This window comes from Rhipicephalus microplus, chromosome 9 (assembly GCF_043290135.1).
Source record: "Rhipicephalus microplus isolate Deutch F79 chromosome 9, USDA_Rmic, whole genome shotgun sequence".
Classification (NCBI taxonomy): Eukaryota; Metazoa; Arthropoda; class Arachnida; order Ixodida; family Ixodidae; genus Rhipicephalus; species Rhipicephalus microplus.
The window spans coordinates 8,723,069-8,740,147 of NC_134708.1; the positions used below are offsets into that span (position 1 = coordinate 8,723,069).

A 17,079-nucleotide genomic window follows, 5' to 3' on the forward strand; every position below is an offset into this window, starting at 1 on the left:
ATTTATGCTATGACGAGGGTTTTGTGCTACTAAAAACAAGAGAGTCGGGATCCCGTCCCCCTGCACCGGTGTTACTTAAAGTGACAGACCCCCTGAAATGAGTCGCTGGAGCTGCCCCTGATAGTGAAAATAGTGATCACATAAACATGCAGTCATTATATAGACTCATCAGATAGGCAGTCATTAGACCCCTTCAGACCATACCTGCAAAACAAATGCCAACAGATCTACGCAGTCGACATATGTCCTCCGATACCCAAGCAGATGTCCTTTGAAGACTTTGAAGTCTGTGCAGAAAATGCACAAGAACACACAACCAGAGACAATCGCATTGAAAAACAATATTTTACTATCAAAAAAACAATATAGTGTTAAACATACACAGGACAAAAAAAAAAAGAAAGGCGTAAGCAGAGCAACCAGACAACAAAAACTGCAACAAAACAGTGTGTACAAGAGTTTGTGTGAAGTTCCACATTCTGCATCTCCTTTCCGTCCTCCTTATCATCTCTTTCACATCTCTCATCAGCAAATTGCTGCAGAAGAGCTCCCAACATTTCGCAAGATGTTGTCCCCGTACGACACCAACCTAGAACTTTTGAGCAACAGCTCTTCGTGAGCTGCAGAAGCCCTGTGGTCTCTACAACTGTCATTGTCTCTGTGAAAGATTTCCCACATAAAGCAGGGAAAAATAAACACAAACAGTAGCAAAAAAGGCATTTCCTCTTAAACTCCCATTTCCAGCACAATTCCTCCCGAAACATTCCCAGAAAAATGCTCGCACCAAGTGGGAAAAAAAAAACAACAAAAAAGCTGCAGACAATGGCACCAACAACTACAAAATAATGTGAAGCACCAAAGCAGCTATCTTTATAAGGATAGCAAATGCAAAATGATAGTACAAAAAAGCTAAAAAGCAGTGTATACAAAGTTTTGCATTAACGTTAAACGCAGAGGCTGTGCGTATTTACCACTTCATATGGAATTACAGTCCATTATATGCTAAGGATTATATGGCAGACCTTTCTCAATACAGCTACAGAAGACAGCATTTGTACATGTACTGATCTCACATTAACTCAACATGGTATTGCAGCTCAAATATTTTGCCCTAGTTGCGGCAAGTGACTCATGGCGTCTTAGTTTGTAAAGACCATGGGTGGTGTTTTGAGATTTAACAATGAAACAGTTGACGCGTGGCTCCGGTAGACTGATTAAGAGCTCAAAACGTCAAACTTATTCAACCGTAACAGAAAGCTTGAAAAACATTGCCCTGTTGGCCTAAAAGGCATTTCAGCCTTTTACCTTCACATATCAATATTATGTGATACATTCTAGACAGTTTAGCTGCACCTGCCTTGTCGCACAGTTCTCTAGTTTATGTTACCCACATTAACCCACCGCATGTTTTGAATTTTCTTAGCATTTCTGTGCAATGTAAGACCATTTAACTTAAGGCAAATGGAGTTTTCAATCAGACCCATTTTGAAGTGAAATTAGATGCAGGCCTTGTCCCTTCTACATGAAACATTCATTGTACAGACAGGGCAGCATCACATTGCTTATTTAGATTAGTTTGGAAGAAAATTTCTGTAGGATACATTTACATCATATTCAAGTCTGCTATAGATACAACTGTAACTTTGCTACTGGCTAATTGCATTGCTGCTTTTGTAAATGAATATAGAAGCAATATTGTAACGAGCAACAAGACTGTATGCTTTCCATCGATGTATTTGCACAAAATCAGAACACACTTGCATAGCAGCAATATTATTATAGTTGATCTTCAGTAATTTAGATTTACAATGCTAGTATGTCTAGTATGTCTCCTATGCTGTAAAGTTTCGACACCACAAAAGAGTTGATAATAATTGCAATTGCCATTCAAAATATAAGCACAGGAGGTTTTAGACAGGAAGCATTCAGTGATGACGCACTGCAAATTAAAGAGAGACTGAACCAATGCACTAAATTCACAATGCCAGAAACTTCATTGGAATAAAAAACGCAAGAAACACCAAATTTCTGCAAGATTTTCTCTTAGAGATTTCACAGTATGCCATTCCATTTCACAGTATGTGAATACCATGAATGTGTCTTAGGTGACAGGAATGGTAAGCAAATACAATTCGATACAACTTCAATAAGGACATATCAGAAAATCACTGAAGCACAACACACTTCACATTCCAACACAAGGCAGATCTCGCATAATGGCAGCAATAAGGGCCCCTTGTGCAATCTTTAAAGTAGGTCTGTGTTAATAAGTAAAAGAAAAGAAGTTTAAAAGTGATCCTAGGTGGCCCTGATTGCAATGTGAACATGAGAATCTCCAAACAAAGTGCCTACTCATTAGGACATCTAATCAATAAAGGGTAATGGAAGCATTAAAGAAATCAATTTTCTGCAAAACACAAGTTCAACTAAGAGAAACATAATTTTTAATGCATGAAATGACTACAGATATTGCATACTGATAACCAAAACCTTTAAGAAGTAAGTGTAGAAGATGCAATGACAGCGACCGGTAAGAGGATGTTACACTGCAAGATTAACAAATAAATGTTACTGGTTATTAAGTGTCAAATAATAGTTTGCTGGTGCCTTGTTTCGTTTTGCTACTTCACCTAAACACAATTGAAGCTTGCAGCAGTACTAGCACAGCTACACCTTCAAAGTATTCCAGGATAAAACCACGGCAGAAGTGTCAGAGACAAAGACCTTAGAGCAGCACTGTTTTTCTGTCACGCGGGAATGTTGTGTTGTGCTTATTTCGAGTGCATTCATGTATATAAAGATAACATAGATAACATTTCAATGAAGCAAGATAGCAAAGCATGATTATACATTGCTGCTAACGAGCGTGGCATCAGCCACTATAGATCAATCGGGACCTTTACAATACAAAGCTCTGGCCACTGTAGTGAAGTTGTATACAAAAGCAATTGAAAATGACAAATTGCTAACAGATGTGGCAATATCTGTCAACTTGTACATTGAAAAATGTTTTGCCAGAATGTGAAGTCACGTAATCGTGCCACAATGGCATGGACAAAAATAAATGCAGCAGTGAAAAAAAAAACTAAAAGCTTGGGCATACTTCCCTTTACAGCTCTTCGAAACACTAAGACCAAAACACGCTTGGTTGTCCAAACTAGAAGCAGAAAAGCTCTATCAATTTTTGACAGTCTTATGCACTACTGGTAAAACTTTCAGAAGAGCTACATGCATGTTAGGCAGCGGTTAAATAGCCAGCCTCAAAAGCAGCAAGTGACCCTTGACCAGTCTTTTTTTTCTTCATTTTTTTAGTTGCCTTACGCCACGTTCTCGCAACAATCCAATCCGTAGCGAACAACTTTGAAAGATGAAAGCCTTCAGATGCAGGGCATAAACTTAGTGAATAAAACAAACTCAAAGCTCAGAAGGTCAGCCAGATAAACTGGCTTACCTTCATTTAAGCATAATTTTTCAAGACTTGGGGACGAAACACTAAGAATTTCGAGCACTAAGTAGCAGAGGGAACAGCCATTATTATCAGGGCCCTACATTTGTAAAATTGTATACCAAGGCACTAGCGTACTACGGGCAGGCAGGCCACTACGTTAGAATGTCACTAAATGTGCGTTTCTGTCCTCCCGTTGGTAATATTTCAACCGATGGGAACTTTCCTGCTCTCTTCAAACCTGTAATAATGCGGACTGAAATGATGCGTTTCTACTGTGTTCTGCACATCACGCAAAACTAGAGAACAGATCATGAAAATCATTTCGTCAGTCAGACTTACAAGGTGTTCAAACTTGACACACGTTCATAAATGCCTGTGTCAACAAGGAGCTACACAATCAAGTGGACGTGGTTCCAATTCTTCAGGAGGTTGACTGCAGCAGATGCACAATTAATCATACTGCCAAAGCCCACCTTTATTTGTGCCGATCATATCTTGTGGGACGGCCTACGAACTTGCCGACAGGCTACAATAACTTGTTCTCCTTTGGCCTGGTTGGCAAGTGTCCACTTACTATGTATCTGCATCTGTCAGGTACCGACATTCAACAATGCTCGGCTACATTTTGGCAGCTGTGACGTATGACCCCCATGTGCAGACAATTTGTTGATCTGTGCTCAATAAAGTCATGGCAACTTTCCTGACTGAGGCCCCTTGATGGGAAAGTAAGAAAGAAGTGATACTGGGCGTGGAACCTTTTCACACGGAAGCCAACGCTTATCATTCACTCAAGCCACTTCCCCGAGGAATCAAATTGCCGATAAAACTGTTCCAAAATAGACAATAGATGTTAATTACACACATTTAATATCTCAGGTGATTTTAATATAAATGTGACGTTTTCAAGTTTCGCCTCAGAAGTTTGAGAATGGTTAAGCAGTAGTACCGTACAAGTCACCATCATGTTTCTTAACCAACTGATTATGAAGATCAAGTCCAAGGACACTGACTTTTCAACGACTAGCAAGTGCACAGATGAAAGTTTATGCAAAGAAATAAGACGCTACACTGGTAGTAAACTCTAAAAACTTCAAACCAGGATTTGTTTGCCCCAGTAATATTCAAAAAGCTGCAAGAGTTACTGCTAGCAATAACGCTGATAAGGAGACATTTGATAAGTGGTAAAGCGATTAGCTCACTACCTTCTAAAGCAAAACAGTAATGCCATATGACTAAGATTGCGCAAACGCACCTAGTATGCAGTAAAGAAGCTTGTAGTAGTTGATAACTGGATTATCCATGTGAATTACTGTTGAACAAAGAATACCCATTCAGTGCCATCAGCTACGAATTGGGGCATAAAAAAAAACGGGTGCTGAGACGTTTGAAGAAAATGCCAATACTGAGACTGCCACAGTCGGCAACACTGGTATCTTGTTATCCGCAATCGTATCTCTCAAGTCTTGAGTGTGGCAGATGCAGCAAAAACTTACACTAAGTCTAAGAAAAATGAAATAAATGAGGATGTTTGCGCTTCCCACGTCAGAAATCCAGAGAAAAAAGTAAAACGAGGGGCTAGCCTCGTTTCGGGGGGAGTGGACGCAAACGTGAAGACAGTCTGACCGTGTGCCGGTTGGGCTACATCCCAAACAAGTGCGGTGCTCGATTCCTAAAATGTTCTATGTATGACCACTAGGATTATCAGCTGCAAAGTGATCTCGCCATCTTGAACAGGCACTAAGAAAGTCTATAAGCGTTTATGTACAAGAGGGAGAGAAGTGTCATCGATCCACGTGTATCTCGCTGTCTCGTAATAGGCACTAAATGACAGAGAGAATCTAGCCTATTTACAAGAGGGACGAACGTATTGAGTCATACTTCTTCCCTCTCCTTTTTGCTGACCTGTTCCAATATTCCCTTTCTCCCTTTTACCCTCAATCTTATTACGGTTGTAAACTCCATTCGCATTCGTTTTTCAACACATGCGGTTTTCCCCTTTTCGGTCAGGTGCGTTCCAAGGCTTCTTTCCTCCCTTCCTTGTTCCGGCTGTGCCCACTGGAATGCTCGGCTGTTCCCTTGCTCTACTGTATGACGACATGGCATTTAGTACCTAGAAAAAGAAGGAGAAACAAGCATTACAGAACACTATATCAATCATCAAAGCTTAACGAAACTCGGCAGCGACAGGGAGACTATAAGATACAAACTACCATGATTATGCAATGCCAACTTGTTCAATGCAGTACTTTATTCTACAGCCTTTTAGTTCTTAAGAAACAAAAAGCAAGAATAATTTTACACAAAAATGCCCCACTACTACACTACCTAAATAAGGGTGAAGGTAGTGCTTCAATTAATTGTTTCTGGAAAAAAACCTACACAGCACCAAAACAGTCGTTGAGACACGAAAGAAGAAAAAAAAAAGGTAAGGAAAAATTTTTACAACTACTCTGTAACTTTGATTATATGTCCCCCGTTACACGACGACCCACTTTTTACTATGGATCAGTTTGGTCCCGGCAAAATCCCCATAAGTATTATGTATTAAAAACCTTGTTGTATTAAACAATTATTATTATTAAACAATTATTAAACCATTATTAAACCCAACAATAATACAACCTTGTTGTATTAAAAACCTTCATAAGATGCAGTTTTATGCCAACCCCGCATCTTGCAACAACTTTCAGATTTTGAAGTGAAAAACCATCATTAGTCGCATCGAACATTGACAGAATCCTCGCAAGTACAAATTATGGTCCTGCGTTCCCCTCGATTGATTATTCGAAAAGTAAAGATTGAGACAGGCTGTCTTCTTAGAATGGGAAATTTATTCTCCTGACAGTTCATGCACTTCTGCATATGCCTCAATTGCGTGTGTACTCGGGGCTGTTACCTTGAGATGCTCTGTTCAGAGTAGCTTCAGCTGGTTGAAGAGCTCAATTCTGAGATCCTGATATTTTCATGTTTTCAGTCTGTGTTGGAAACGTTTACTGGTCGTTGTACAGCTGATCTGCTGCCTTGGTTTGTGGCAGCCACAGTCACAAGCTTGAGCACGGAAAAGGGCGTGATGCAGCTATTTTCACCGTGCAAAATAAGTTTCACTCAGCGTCAATGTTCATTACAACAGCGGGACATCACTGGTAGCACTCCATTTGTCAACAAATTGCAATGCCTCTGTCGAACACGAAGGCATTTATACGCAACCATGTGAAACCGTGTTTCTTTGCCATTAAGCGATGGCGATGACACTGTGTCTAACTCCTTAACGGGGGGCTGTTGGCAAGCCAGTTTAAGTTTCATTTTCGTGCGAAGGCTATTTTCAAATTCAACTTATCAGGAGAAAAATGCACGTTGGATTCCATTTTTTAAAATTGTAGATAAAAATTCTCTCGCACCTGCCTCAGCCAAGTAATGCTGCCATTGGCTAGAATAGTTTAATCCACGTTCCTTGGAAAAGCACACGGTCGTGTTGTGGGCTCATTCAGGCGATTTGTGCCTGTTTTTTTAGCAAGGCTGCGTGCCGTTGCCTGTATTTTTACTTTTTCAATTATTATACGACGGTTTTGTGTGGTCCTATGAAAGTCGTGTAATCGGGGTTCCACTGTATGACCGTCAAGATAAATTACCAGAGGACACACTGGCAGGCTTCAGTATTTTACACCAATCACACAATTTCACATGTAACGACAGATACGCAACCAATAGTAATATCTGGCATTATAGTATGTCCCTAAACCACGGTACGATTATGAGAGACGCCATAGAGGAAGGCTACGAAGATTTCAACTGTCCGGTGTTCTTAAATGTGCACTTACATCACACAGTACATGGGTCTTTAGCATTACGCTTCGACTGAAATGCGAACACAGTGATCAAGATCGAACCTGTGACCTCCAGGTCAGCTCTTGAGCACAGTCGCCACTATACCACCAAGGTCGACTGTTACACAACCAATACTTTGCAACAAAGAAACACAAATATATGCAGAAGTGCACCTGTAGTAGTTGGGCTTGAAAGGCCCAGCCTTGTTGAGGCCCATGTATTTAGCCTGGTCGTCAGTCAGCTCAGTCAGATGGGCATCAAATGTCGGGAGGTGGAGGCTGGCAACGTACTCGTCTGCAATTGGATTTTATTAACATGTAAATGTGCTCGTTGAGTGAGGTTAACACACAGCAGTCATGCTACATTACTATTCGAGTACCAACACTAGGCTTGAAAAGGGTGATTGGACATTTTGCTGAACCATACTAAACTAAGAATAAAATCCTCTAATGGTCAGCTAAGTTCAAATAAACAAATTCCATCATGGTAAAAATCGCACTTAATTAATGAAGCTCATGACTGATGTAAGCACGAGTGACACATATAGTAGTAAAAATGTGATAATGCTCCTCCAGAGTATCGTAACAAATGAAGTAAAATAGGAAGAAGTTTATGAATACAGATGAACAGTAATGATCATTTTTCAGAAATCTTAACACAGGAAACCTGCCGAAGTTGGCAAATAACACATAACACTCAAATAATGAATGACTAAAAAAAATTAAAATGCATAATGATGTTGACTTTTATGCGTACTGACTGATTTCTGTTTTTTTTCTTACTTCTTTTAATGCTGCCGTGTCTCAAGGTTTGTTTTGTATTTCTTAACTCTGAAGTGATTTTATTAGTGTGCAGTATTCTCCCAGCAATTTATCGGCACTTTCAAAATATGTGAACTAAATTGAATTGAAAAAGCAATACTAAAACAGTAGCTGGAGTATTGTTCCGTAACGCCTCGACCAGGTGAAGTCTTTTTTCCTGTACAGCTGCTTAGTGTAGCCTCGTAAGATGGAAGTCAACACATGACTATGAATCACAGTACAAAGTGAAGGGGACACACCCATCTTCTTGGGCAGCAGGTAGACGTCGCTCTTGTAGCGCCCATGAGGGGCGTTGTAGAGCTCGATCAGAGCCAAAGCTTGAGTTGCCGCAGTAATGGACACCACAAAAGAGGGGATACTGGAGCAGCTCAAGTTCACCAAACGTCCCTGCACAGCGAGTTACGTGAAAGCACTTGGCACAGCTGTTTAACACAAAGACATGACACCGCTCTAAACAGGGTTATCGATGACCTCAGCTGAACAGAAGTTTATATCGTACGTAATCATGACTGTTTGGCTCATAAAACGCTCACAGCTTAGAACATAAAGAGCAGGGCTCGTCAAAGGTGCTTTTCTATTCAATACATTGATATGCGTACTCAGTTACAGAAGCCTGTCAGTGAACAAATATCTCAAATGGAATTGCTGCTTAAGTAAATGAAACTGCATCTAATATGACTGGTTCTATAGGTGAGTTCTACACCCCTGCTCATCTCTCAGTAAAGTGTAATCCTGTCTAAACGAAACACATTTTCTTGGTCTTTTCAGGTTTATTTTTAATGGAAGTTTTCTGGACACAAAACAAAAAGATGATTATTTTTCACTATGCAATATTTACTAAGTAATTTCTGCATTTTGAACAATTTACAAATGAATTTAATATGATAAAAAATGGAATAATTATGGGTCTGTTCAACGAACAAAAAAATGAGCCCTGTATCTCCCAATGGTTCTCATATATACAGATCCAAAAACAAAAGATTCCATACATCACTGCCATCTGCATAAAAAATGCAATTTTTGAGTAATGTCATTGTAACACGACATCACCTCCCATCCAACTCTGTATAGGTCGAGAAGAACATGCTGTGCAACTTGGACACAAAGTTCTACCAACCTGGCGCCATTCTCAACATTTCCAAATGCTTTTGTTCACCCAGAGTACTGCAGCTCACCTCAGCGAGTAGCACAATGCGCTTTCCATCTGGCCAGATGATGTGGTCCACCTGAGAACGAACTTTCTCCCAAGTCAGCTCGGGAGTCCGCAGGCTTTGCTACAGGCATAAAGAACATTTGTTTAAAACTGTGGGCACGGGAAGAATGCCTCTGGCAGAGAGAGTAAGAAAAAAAAAATGAAAGAAAGAGGAAAGCGATGCAATAACGAGATACATATAACCGAGCACGCACCACATCGATTTCAGTGTTGGAGTGTCCCATGTTGCAGACGATGCAGCTATTCTTCATCTTGTCCATGTGTTCTCTCTGGACAACATTCTTGTTACCAGTGGCAGTGATGAGAATGTCTATGTTGCGAACAACTTCGTTGATCTTCACCACACGGAAGCCGTCCATGCTGCAAACCACAGAAGAAAAGCGTTTTCGCTCTCCTGTAAGCAACATTGCTTTGCACTAAATGACACTAATGTGTACTGCACCCTTTCACTAAACTAAAAAATGTAAAAATGCCATTGTCAATTTTACAACAGATTATAATGATGGATGTACGCTGCAAAGAATATACATACAATTCACACGAAAAAAAGTGGTGAGTGTCAACATTTGAGCGATGCAATAGTATATAAATGTTCAAAATAAGCAATACAATTAGTACAGTATCTTTAAGTCATATTTTCGTCACAATGGGGCTTGAACTCGTGCAGATGAGCAAGCCGTCCAACATATTTTTGAATAGCAAAATGAAAAGCAGGTCATGGTGAATCGGTGATAGACCATCACATATTGCATTATTGTCTTGTGCATAACATTTACGACCTTGCAACTTCCATAATTCTTGCTCTTGTTTAAAGTGCCAAAAACGAACTTTGAGCGAGTGCTTATCAAACATCTCAAAACATAAGTTCGAACAGCATATTTAAATCTGGACAGAGAAGAACACGCATGCACACAGTGCTGATGTTAAGCTAAGTATGCTTATTTTCATGTGCGCATAATGTATGTATATACACACACACACACCGTAGAAAGGGACGTATAATATGAGGCTTTTTTTTCTCCATATATCGCATTTACTTGTGTAACCCTCGCACTGGCATAGTTCTTGTACCTTCCACAATGCCCAATAAAAATGCAATTTTTTTTTCTGCAAGTAATTATCGAACCCTTTGAAAATTGCAGCCAAGTGCCATCTGCTCCTTCCAACCACTGATGATGATGGCACACTACCGCCTGGCACCATCTCTTAAGGATTATGCGTACTGCCAACGGGCGGATCCCCAATTCAAGCGAAGCCAAGCCGAAGTGGCAAGTGTGTGCTGCGGCGTATTAGTGTACATTGTGTACGTTTTGCGGTTATTTTATGGGGCTATATGGAAGCTACATGGCTGCTTTCAAGTTGAAAGTGAGTAGGGAGTTATAAAAGCGGTTGTTAGCGAAGACGTTGCGAGAACTGCCTTGCTTCAGCATGCAGCAATTTGTGGGAACACGGGTACAAATTCTGATCGCTATTGCACGTCTTATTTGCATACAAAGATGAACGCAAACAAGTGTTTCAATAGCACTAGCCGGAGCGTTCATCAGCTTGAAAAAACAACAAGGGGCACAGTTTACGGCTCATTTTTCTTTCATCAGCATTCAGAGTTTCTGTGTGCAGCAAGGGACGCACTAATACGCCGGCATTGCAATTATCAGCCAATACACGCCTCACATTGATACGACTTACGTACAAACATACGTAAACACACGTGGACTGTGCGCTGAGCCTCTAACATGGTGATATGCACACGATGGCCAACAGATGGCAGCAGTTTTGCATAAGGTCTATTATGTTGCGCCGTTTGCAAAACTTCCAGTTGGGGCAAATCGGTCATGCCGATCAAACGCCAGTTTACCTGGACATGCCATCGCCTCTTACTGTTCATGAGAAGGGCTCAAAAGAAATGTGTTCATACCATCAGCAATGAGAAAACGCATGTCACAGTCACGTTATCGTGCACGTCGGATGGCCACAAGTTCCCACCCTACATCATCATTAAGCGCAAGACAATGCCAAAAAATGAGGAGCTGCTGAAGAATGTCATCGTGAGATGTCACGATAAAGGCTAGATGAACGAGGATCTTGTCCTTGACTGGACTGGATAAAGTCTGTCTGGTGTAGATGGCTTGGTGCTCTGCTGTCTTTTCCATTCATCCTGGTGCTGGATGGGTTTAACTGCCATTTACCCATACAACAGAGAAGATCTTGCGCGGCTGCGGCACGGAACTTGCCGTGAACCTGGGTGGGATGACGTCTTGACTGCAACCTCTCGATGTTTGGGTGAATAAACCATTAAAGGATGTGGTTAGGCGTTGTTATGCGGAGTGGATGCACACAGGTGAGCCTGCAGCCCCGCCGGCCGGCCAGCTGAAAGGGGCATCACCAGCCACGCCATGCAAACAAATTGTGGATGCTTCAGCATCCCAGAGGACCTTGAGTGCCATTTTTTCAAGATGTGCAACATCTTTAACGCCCTAAATGACACAGAAGATGAGTACCTGTGTAACGATTTGTTGAACAGAAACGTTCGAGGGAAGTGCAGTTGAAGACGACAGCAACTGAAACATTGGGTCAGTGTTCTATAAATGTTATCTCAGACCTTTTATGTTTTGTAGTATAATTGGGTAAATAAATATATATTTTTAATCCTGCATTCCCTAAAAATTTGACCTCGTATTATATTCGGGTTCGTATCATACGTGGGTATTCATGGTAAACATACACATTTAGATTTGGGTCTTTGTTCGGCATCTTTATAGATCACCATTATTATTTTCTTTTTATCTGCTCACATAGGTCACGTACACATAAAATATTTTCCATTGAATGTCATTGCTGTGTATGTGTGTATGTTGTTTTCTGCCTGTGTTGAGTTGTACTGCAAAAACATGTGATATCTTCAACCAAGCAGACTGCCAACGCACTTTGGCTGCTAAATGCTTACGTTCTAAACAAGTGTCTTTCAATAACAAAAGAAGAGTGCACTGACCAGGCTTGCAAGGCACAGATGGGATCGATCTCGGTGACGTACACGATGGCGCCCATGCCCTTCAGGGCAGAGCAGCAGCCCTTGCCAACTTCACCATAACCACACACCAGCACCTGCTTGCCGCCAAACATAACATCGGTGGACCGCTTGAGCCTGCGAATGTAGGTGCCATCCATGTGAAAAATGCAACACATGGTTGTCAGCTCAAAGAAGGAGCTGGACTGGGCTGCTTGCTGTATACTGAACTTTTGAAACAGCTTTAAAGTCACAAATGCTGTTTTACATGAAGGAACACAGAATTTTTTTCAATAACTGCAAGTAAAATAATTCTCATACATCTGTACCGGTTAGGTGACTCGAGTGAGTTTAGCTTAGCTTTTAGATCACCAATATTTATGAATTTTTCCAGATTTCTCTCGCTATACTGCAGATAAACTCGTTTTTGTTTGGAAGCTCTGCGATTTTCTTTTCAAGACACGATCTCAAGGAATCGTCTAATGCAGCCAGCAAGAAATTTTGACAGACCTTAATATGCTGCAACACTTTCTTTAAAACAAGGTTCCGGGGCTTGTACCCAAAGTATCGTCCATAATAGTCTGTGGTATTCATAGGCGGAGAATATGGAGAGGAGGGGGGGGGGGGGGGCGCTGGCGGGCTCAAGCCTCTTTTGAGCTGCCTCATTGGGACGCTGAGCCCTCTCCTGGTGCGGGCTAGGGATATCTTTTTTAGAACTTGGCTTAGGCTGCCATCCACCACCAACAAAGTGTTGGTCATCATGTCTTGCAGCTATTCTACAGAGGACTGTTTATGTCCATTCCTTTGCTTTCAAGCTTCTAAAATTTTGAACATGGGGCAGTTACAAGTAGGAGACTGGCACCGTGGTGCACAGAGAATGAAGTCACAGGATGATGAAAAATGCAGCCCTTGTGCAAAATAAGTACGCAATCTATGCGTACGCTTGATAGGTCTCTCTCTCTATGTGTGTGCGTGCGCGTGCGTGCGTGTGTGTGTGTGTGTGGAGAGAGAGAGAGAAATGTGAAAGAGCAAGTCAGGAGCACTGCACACTCTGGGAATATGAAAACTCTCCACCTATGGTAATGTTATACTATTCATATAAAAATGAAGAAAATGTGCTTACGCATCAAGGATGGATTCTCTGCAGCTGTATAGGTTGTCGAACTTTGTCTGCATAAAAAAACAGGGCAACAAAGAATTGAATAAATACGTAGCACAATGACCTGAACTGCCAGAATACAGGTTTCAAATTAATAGGAAGACTCCTATTGCAGAGCATTTTGCAAATGTGATGAAATCATGTTGATATGCTGAAATATTAATAAAGCAAATACAGATGAAGAAAAGTCATGGTGTGTATAAAAAGCAGGCCTTTTTTATAGTATAATACATTTTTTTTGAAAATTTAAGAGTAAAAAATAAAGCACAATATCTACGAATCGAATGTGCATCACATATAATATTACACATTGCAGTGAAGTACATTCATTAATTCTACCAGCATGATAAGTGGGCAAACGTTTTTCTTGCATTAGGAGCTTATGCAAATTTATCACAATGTGGGCACATGTTAGATTTTAAGTAGAGTATGTTCAAATTTGCTTTATATATAGCAGCACACATACGAATAGCATCCACACTAGAAGCATTAGTTGATAGTTTACAATACCGTGATTACAATCAGCCTGGAAAAATTATTTCTTAGAAAAGAAATGATAAAAAAATGATGTGTTAAATTGAAAATACATTTTTACAGTCACTAGATTTGAAATTCTTTTATATCCAACAAACCACATTAAAATTATCTGAAATAGGTGTATCAATTAAAATAATTACTTTTTAAACTACGTAATTACACGTGAGCTCCTCCGCTAAATGTAACTTTTCCCTATAATGTTATACTTGTCATACGAAATGCCGATCTTTAGCACGAGAAACAGAATGCATATCCCTATGCCATTTGTAATATGCTGTAATAGCATTTTATGATGATGATGACGATGATGTGTGGCGCTTTATAGCGCAAGGGCCAATTGATGGCCAAAGAGCACCATTTCAATGAGTATAGTGATGTGGACAATGATATGTTGCGTGGCTGTATAGGGGCCTTAAAATTCCTCTCGATAATGCGGGTAAAAACATAAGTATTAAAAACATGACAGTGACGTGATATGCATAGTAGAAAGGGTGACAAAGGTTTTGATAATAGAAACATGTAAAAATATTTGGCACTAGCACAAGTGCCTCATCAGCGCCCTTGTGTCCAAGGGTTGCGAGGCAAGTGCTTTCTTGTGTAGCCACCGCAGCAAAAACCTCTCTGCAGAGGTCGTGCTACGGAATGCCCGGGTATATGATATGAAAACTATGAATTTCTTTTAAAAACGCTAACAATGATTTATGGCTAAAAAGCAGTTCCCTACCGACGAACATTGCAGGGTGTAAAGGTATATGTTGTCGGTAGGGTAATCGAAAACGTTTTCTTAGAGTTTCTAAGTGTTTGCACTGGATTAACATGTGAAGGACTGTTAATGCTTCACCACATCCGTCACACAATGGTGGATCGCCACCGGACAAAAGATATGTGTCGTGTATGTGTGTCCTATCCTGAGCCTCGTTAGTATTACCTCTGTATGACGCAATTTTGATACTGGCAGCCAATGACCAAGATGTGGCTTAATAATGTGTAGTTTGTTTTGTGTGTGTCTATCCCACTTGCTCAGCCAGTAGTCCCTGAGGTTTCGTTTGAGAGACGGCTTAAGATCAAGGACCGGGATTGATATGGGTGTAGGGGCAGTGCTTTTGTGGACGGATGCAGCGAGCTGATCCGCCCTCATGTTGCCTTGGATCTGACGGTGCCCTGGCCCCCAGCAGACTACAACATGTTGTTTGAGTGTGTAGAGTGTGCACAAAATGGAGTAAAGTGAGACAAGGACTGGGTTTTTTTTGTTTTTTAGGAGTGTGTAGAGCCGTTATCACACTGAGGAAGTCCGCATAAATTACTGCTTTTTTGTTTTTGTAGTTGCTTGATGTGTTTAGCCACCACAAGTATCGCATAAGCTTCCGCTGTGAAGATACTTGTGCCTGGATGTAGAGGACCAGCATCCGAAAAGGATGGATCGACAGCAGCGTAGGACACAGAGGAGTTAGACTTGGAGGCATCTGTAAAGAACTCGGGACGTTTGTATTTGTGTTGAAGTTCTAGGAAGTATGTTCGGATATGGGCAATAGGTACATGTTTTGTAACTTCTAGAAAAGACACATCGCAGTCTATAGTCTGCCACTGCCACGGTGGCGGGTATGCTACAGGAGCCATTAAACTGTGTTCAAGTGACACTCCAGTTTTCCTCAGCTAGACCCTTCAGGCAAACTGAGAAGGGCTGCCTCATCGAAGGCCTGTTTTGAAACAGAATAGAGCTCGACAAATCATTAATAGTGGAGTATGAGGGGTGCTTCTTGTCTGCTTTCATCTTAAGAAAATATACAAAGGACATGCAAGTTCTTTGTAGATGAAGCGACCATTCATTTGACTCAACGTAAAGGCTTTCTACAGGGCAGGTGCGAAAAGCAGCCGTAGAAAAGCGGATGGCCAAATGGTGCACGGGATCCAGCATATTCAAAGCACTTTGAGTCGCAGATTGATAAACAACGGCCCCATAATTTAAGCGTGTGCGAATGAGGCTCCTATACAAATTCATGAGACATTGCCTGTCGCTACCCCACGTAGTACGTAACAACACTTTCAGAACACTCATGGCTTTTATACATTTTGTTTTTAGATACTTAATTTGCGGTATGAAGGTCAGCTTGTGGTCCAAAATTAGGCCTAAGAATTTATGCTCGGCATTAACAGACAGACGTTGACCATTCAATTGAATGTCAGGTTCTGAGTGCATACCTCTCTTTCGGGAAAACAAGACACATGTGCTTTTTTGTGGGTTCAGTCGGAATCCATTTTCTTCTGCCCATTTAGAGACCTTGTTCAAAGCTAGCTGAACCTGCCATTCACACATTGCCAGGTTGCATGACTTAAAGCCAAGCTGGACGTTATCGACATATGTACAATAGAACATATTGCGGGGGATGGACAGGTGCAAGGAATTCATTTTGATAATAAAAAGTGTACAACTAAGTACACCACCTTGCGGTACTCCCGTTTCTTGAACAAATGTTTGGGAGAGAACACTTCCCACACGCACACAGAATGTCCGATTGGACAAGTAACTCTCGATTATGGAAAGCATTCTACCGCGGACACCCAGGTGAGACAAGTCTCTTAATATGCCAAAACCCCATGTTGTGTCGTAAGCCTTCTCGATATCGAGAAACACAGAAAGAAAGTATTGTTTGTGGATGAAGGCGTCTCGAATCTGTGCCTCGATACGCACCAGATGGTCGGTGGTGGATCTACCCTCTCGAAACCCACATTGGTATTGGTCAAGCAGATTGTGTGTTTCAAGGAAATATAAAAGTCGGCGGTTTATCACTTTTTCAAAAATTTTACAAAAGCAGCTCGTTAGTGCAATTGGCCTATAACTTGAAACTGAGGAAGGGTCCTTGCCCTGTTTCAAAATAGGAATAACAATGGCCTCTTTCCAGGGAGTAGGTATGGTGCCATAAAGCCAGATAGCATTGTATAGGGAGAGTAAAGTTTTTCGCGTTTCAAGCGGCAGGTTTTTCAACTTTTCATACATGACATGGTCGTGGCCTGGGGCAGAATTACTGCAGGAGTTTAGTGATGTTTGTAGCCCAGCTAAGTTGAAAAGTTGGT

The 17,079-nt window shown here is 41.1% G+C and overlaps 1 protein-coding gene across 7 annotated transcripts in view; it reads right to left on the bottom strand.

The window, feature by feature from the left end:
- Nucleotides 1-326: 326 nt before the first annotated feature.
- Nucleotides 327-17,079, bottom strand: part of LOC119163436 (adenosylhomocysteinase-like 1) — a 281,699-nt gene continuing 264,946 nt past the window's right edge. For all 7 annotated transcript variants that reach the window (XM_075873070.1, XM_037415431.2, XM_075873072.1 and 4 more), the window contains 7 exons: nt 13,435-13,481; nt 12,297-12,449; nt 9,502-9,667; nt 9,270-9,368; nt 8,334-8,481; nt 7,447-7,567; nt 327-5,558 (listed from right to left, as the gene is read on the bottom strand). In XM_075873070.1, the coding sequence (XP_075729185.1) occupies nt 5,552-5,558; nt 7,447-7,567; nt 8,334-8,481; nt 9,270-9,368; nt 9,502-9,667; nt 12,297-12,449; nt 13,435-13,481 (741 nt within the window). In that variant the 3' untranslated portion in view covers nt 327-5,551. The remainder of the gene's footprint in view (nt 5,559-7,446; nt 7,568-8,333; nt 8,482-9,269; nt 9,369-9,501; nt 9,668-12,296; nt 12,450-13,434; nt 13,482-17,079) is intronic.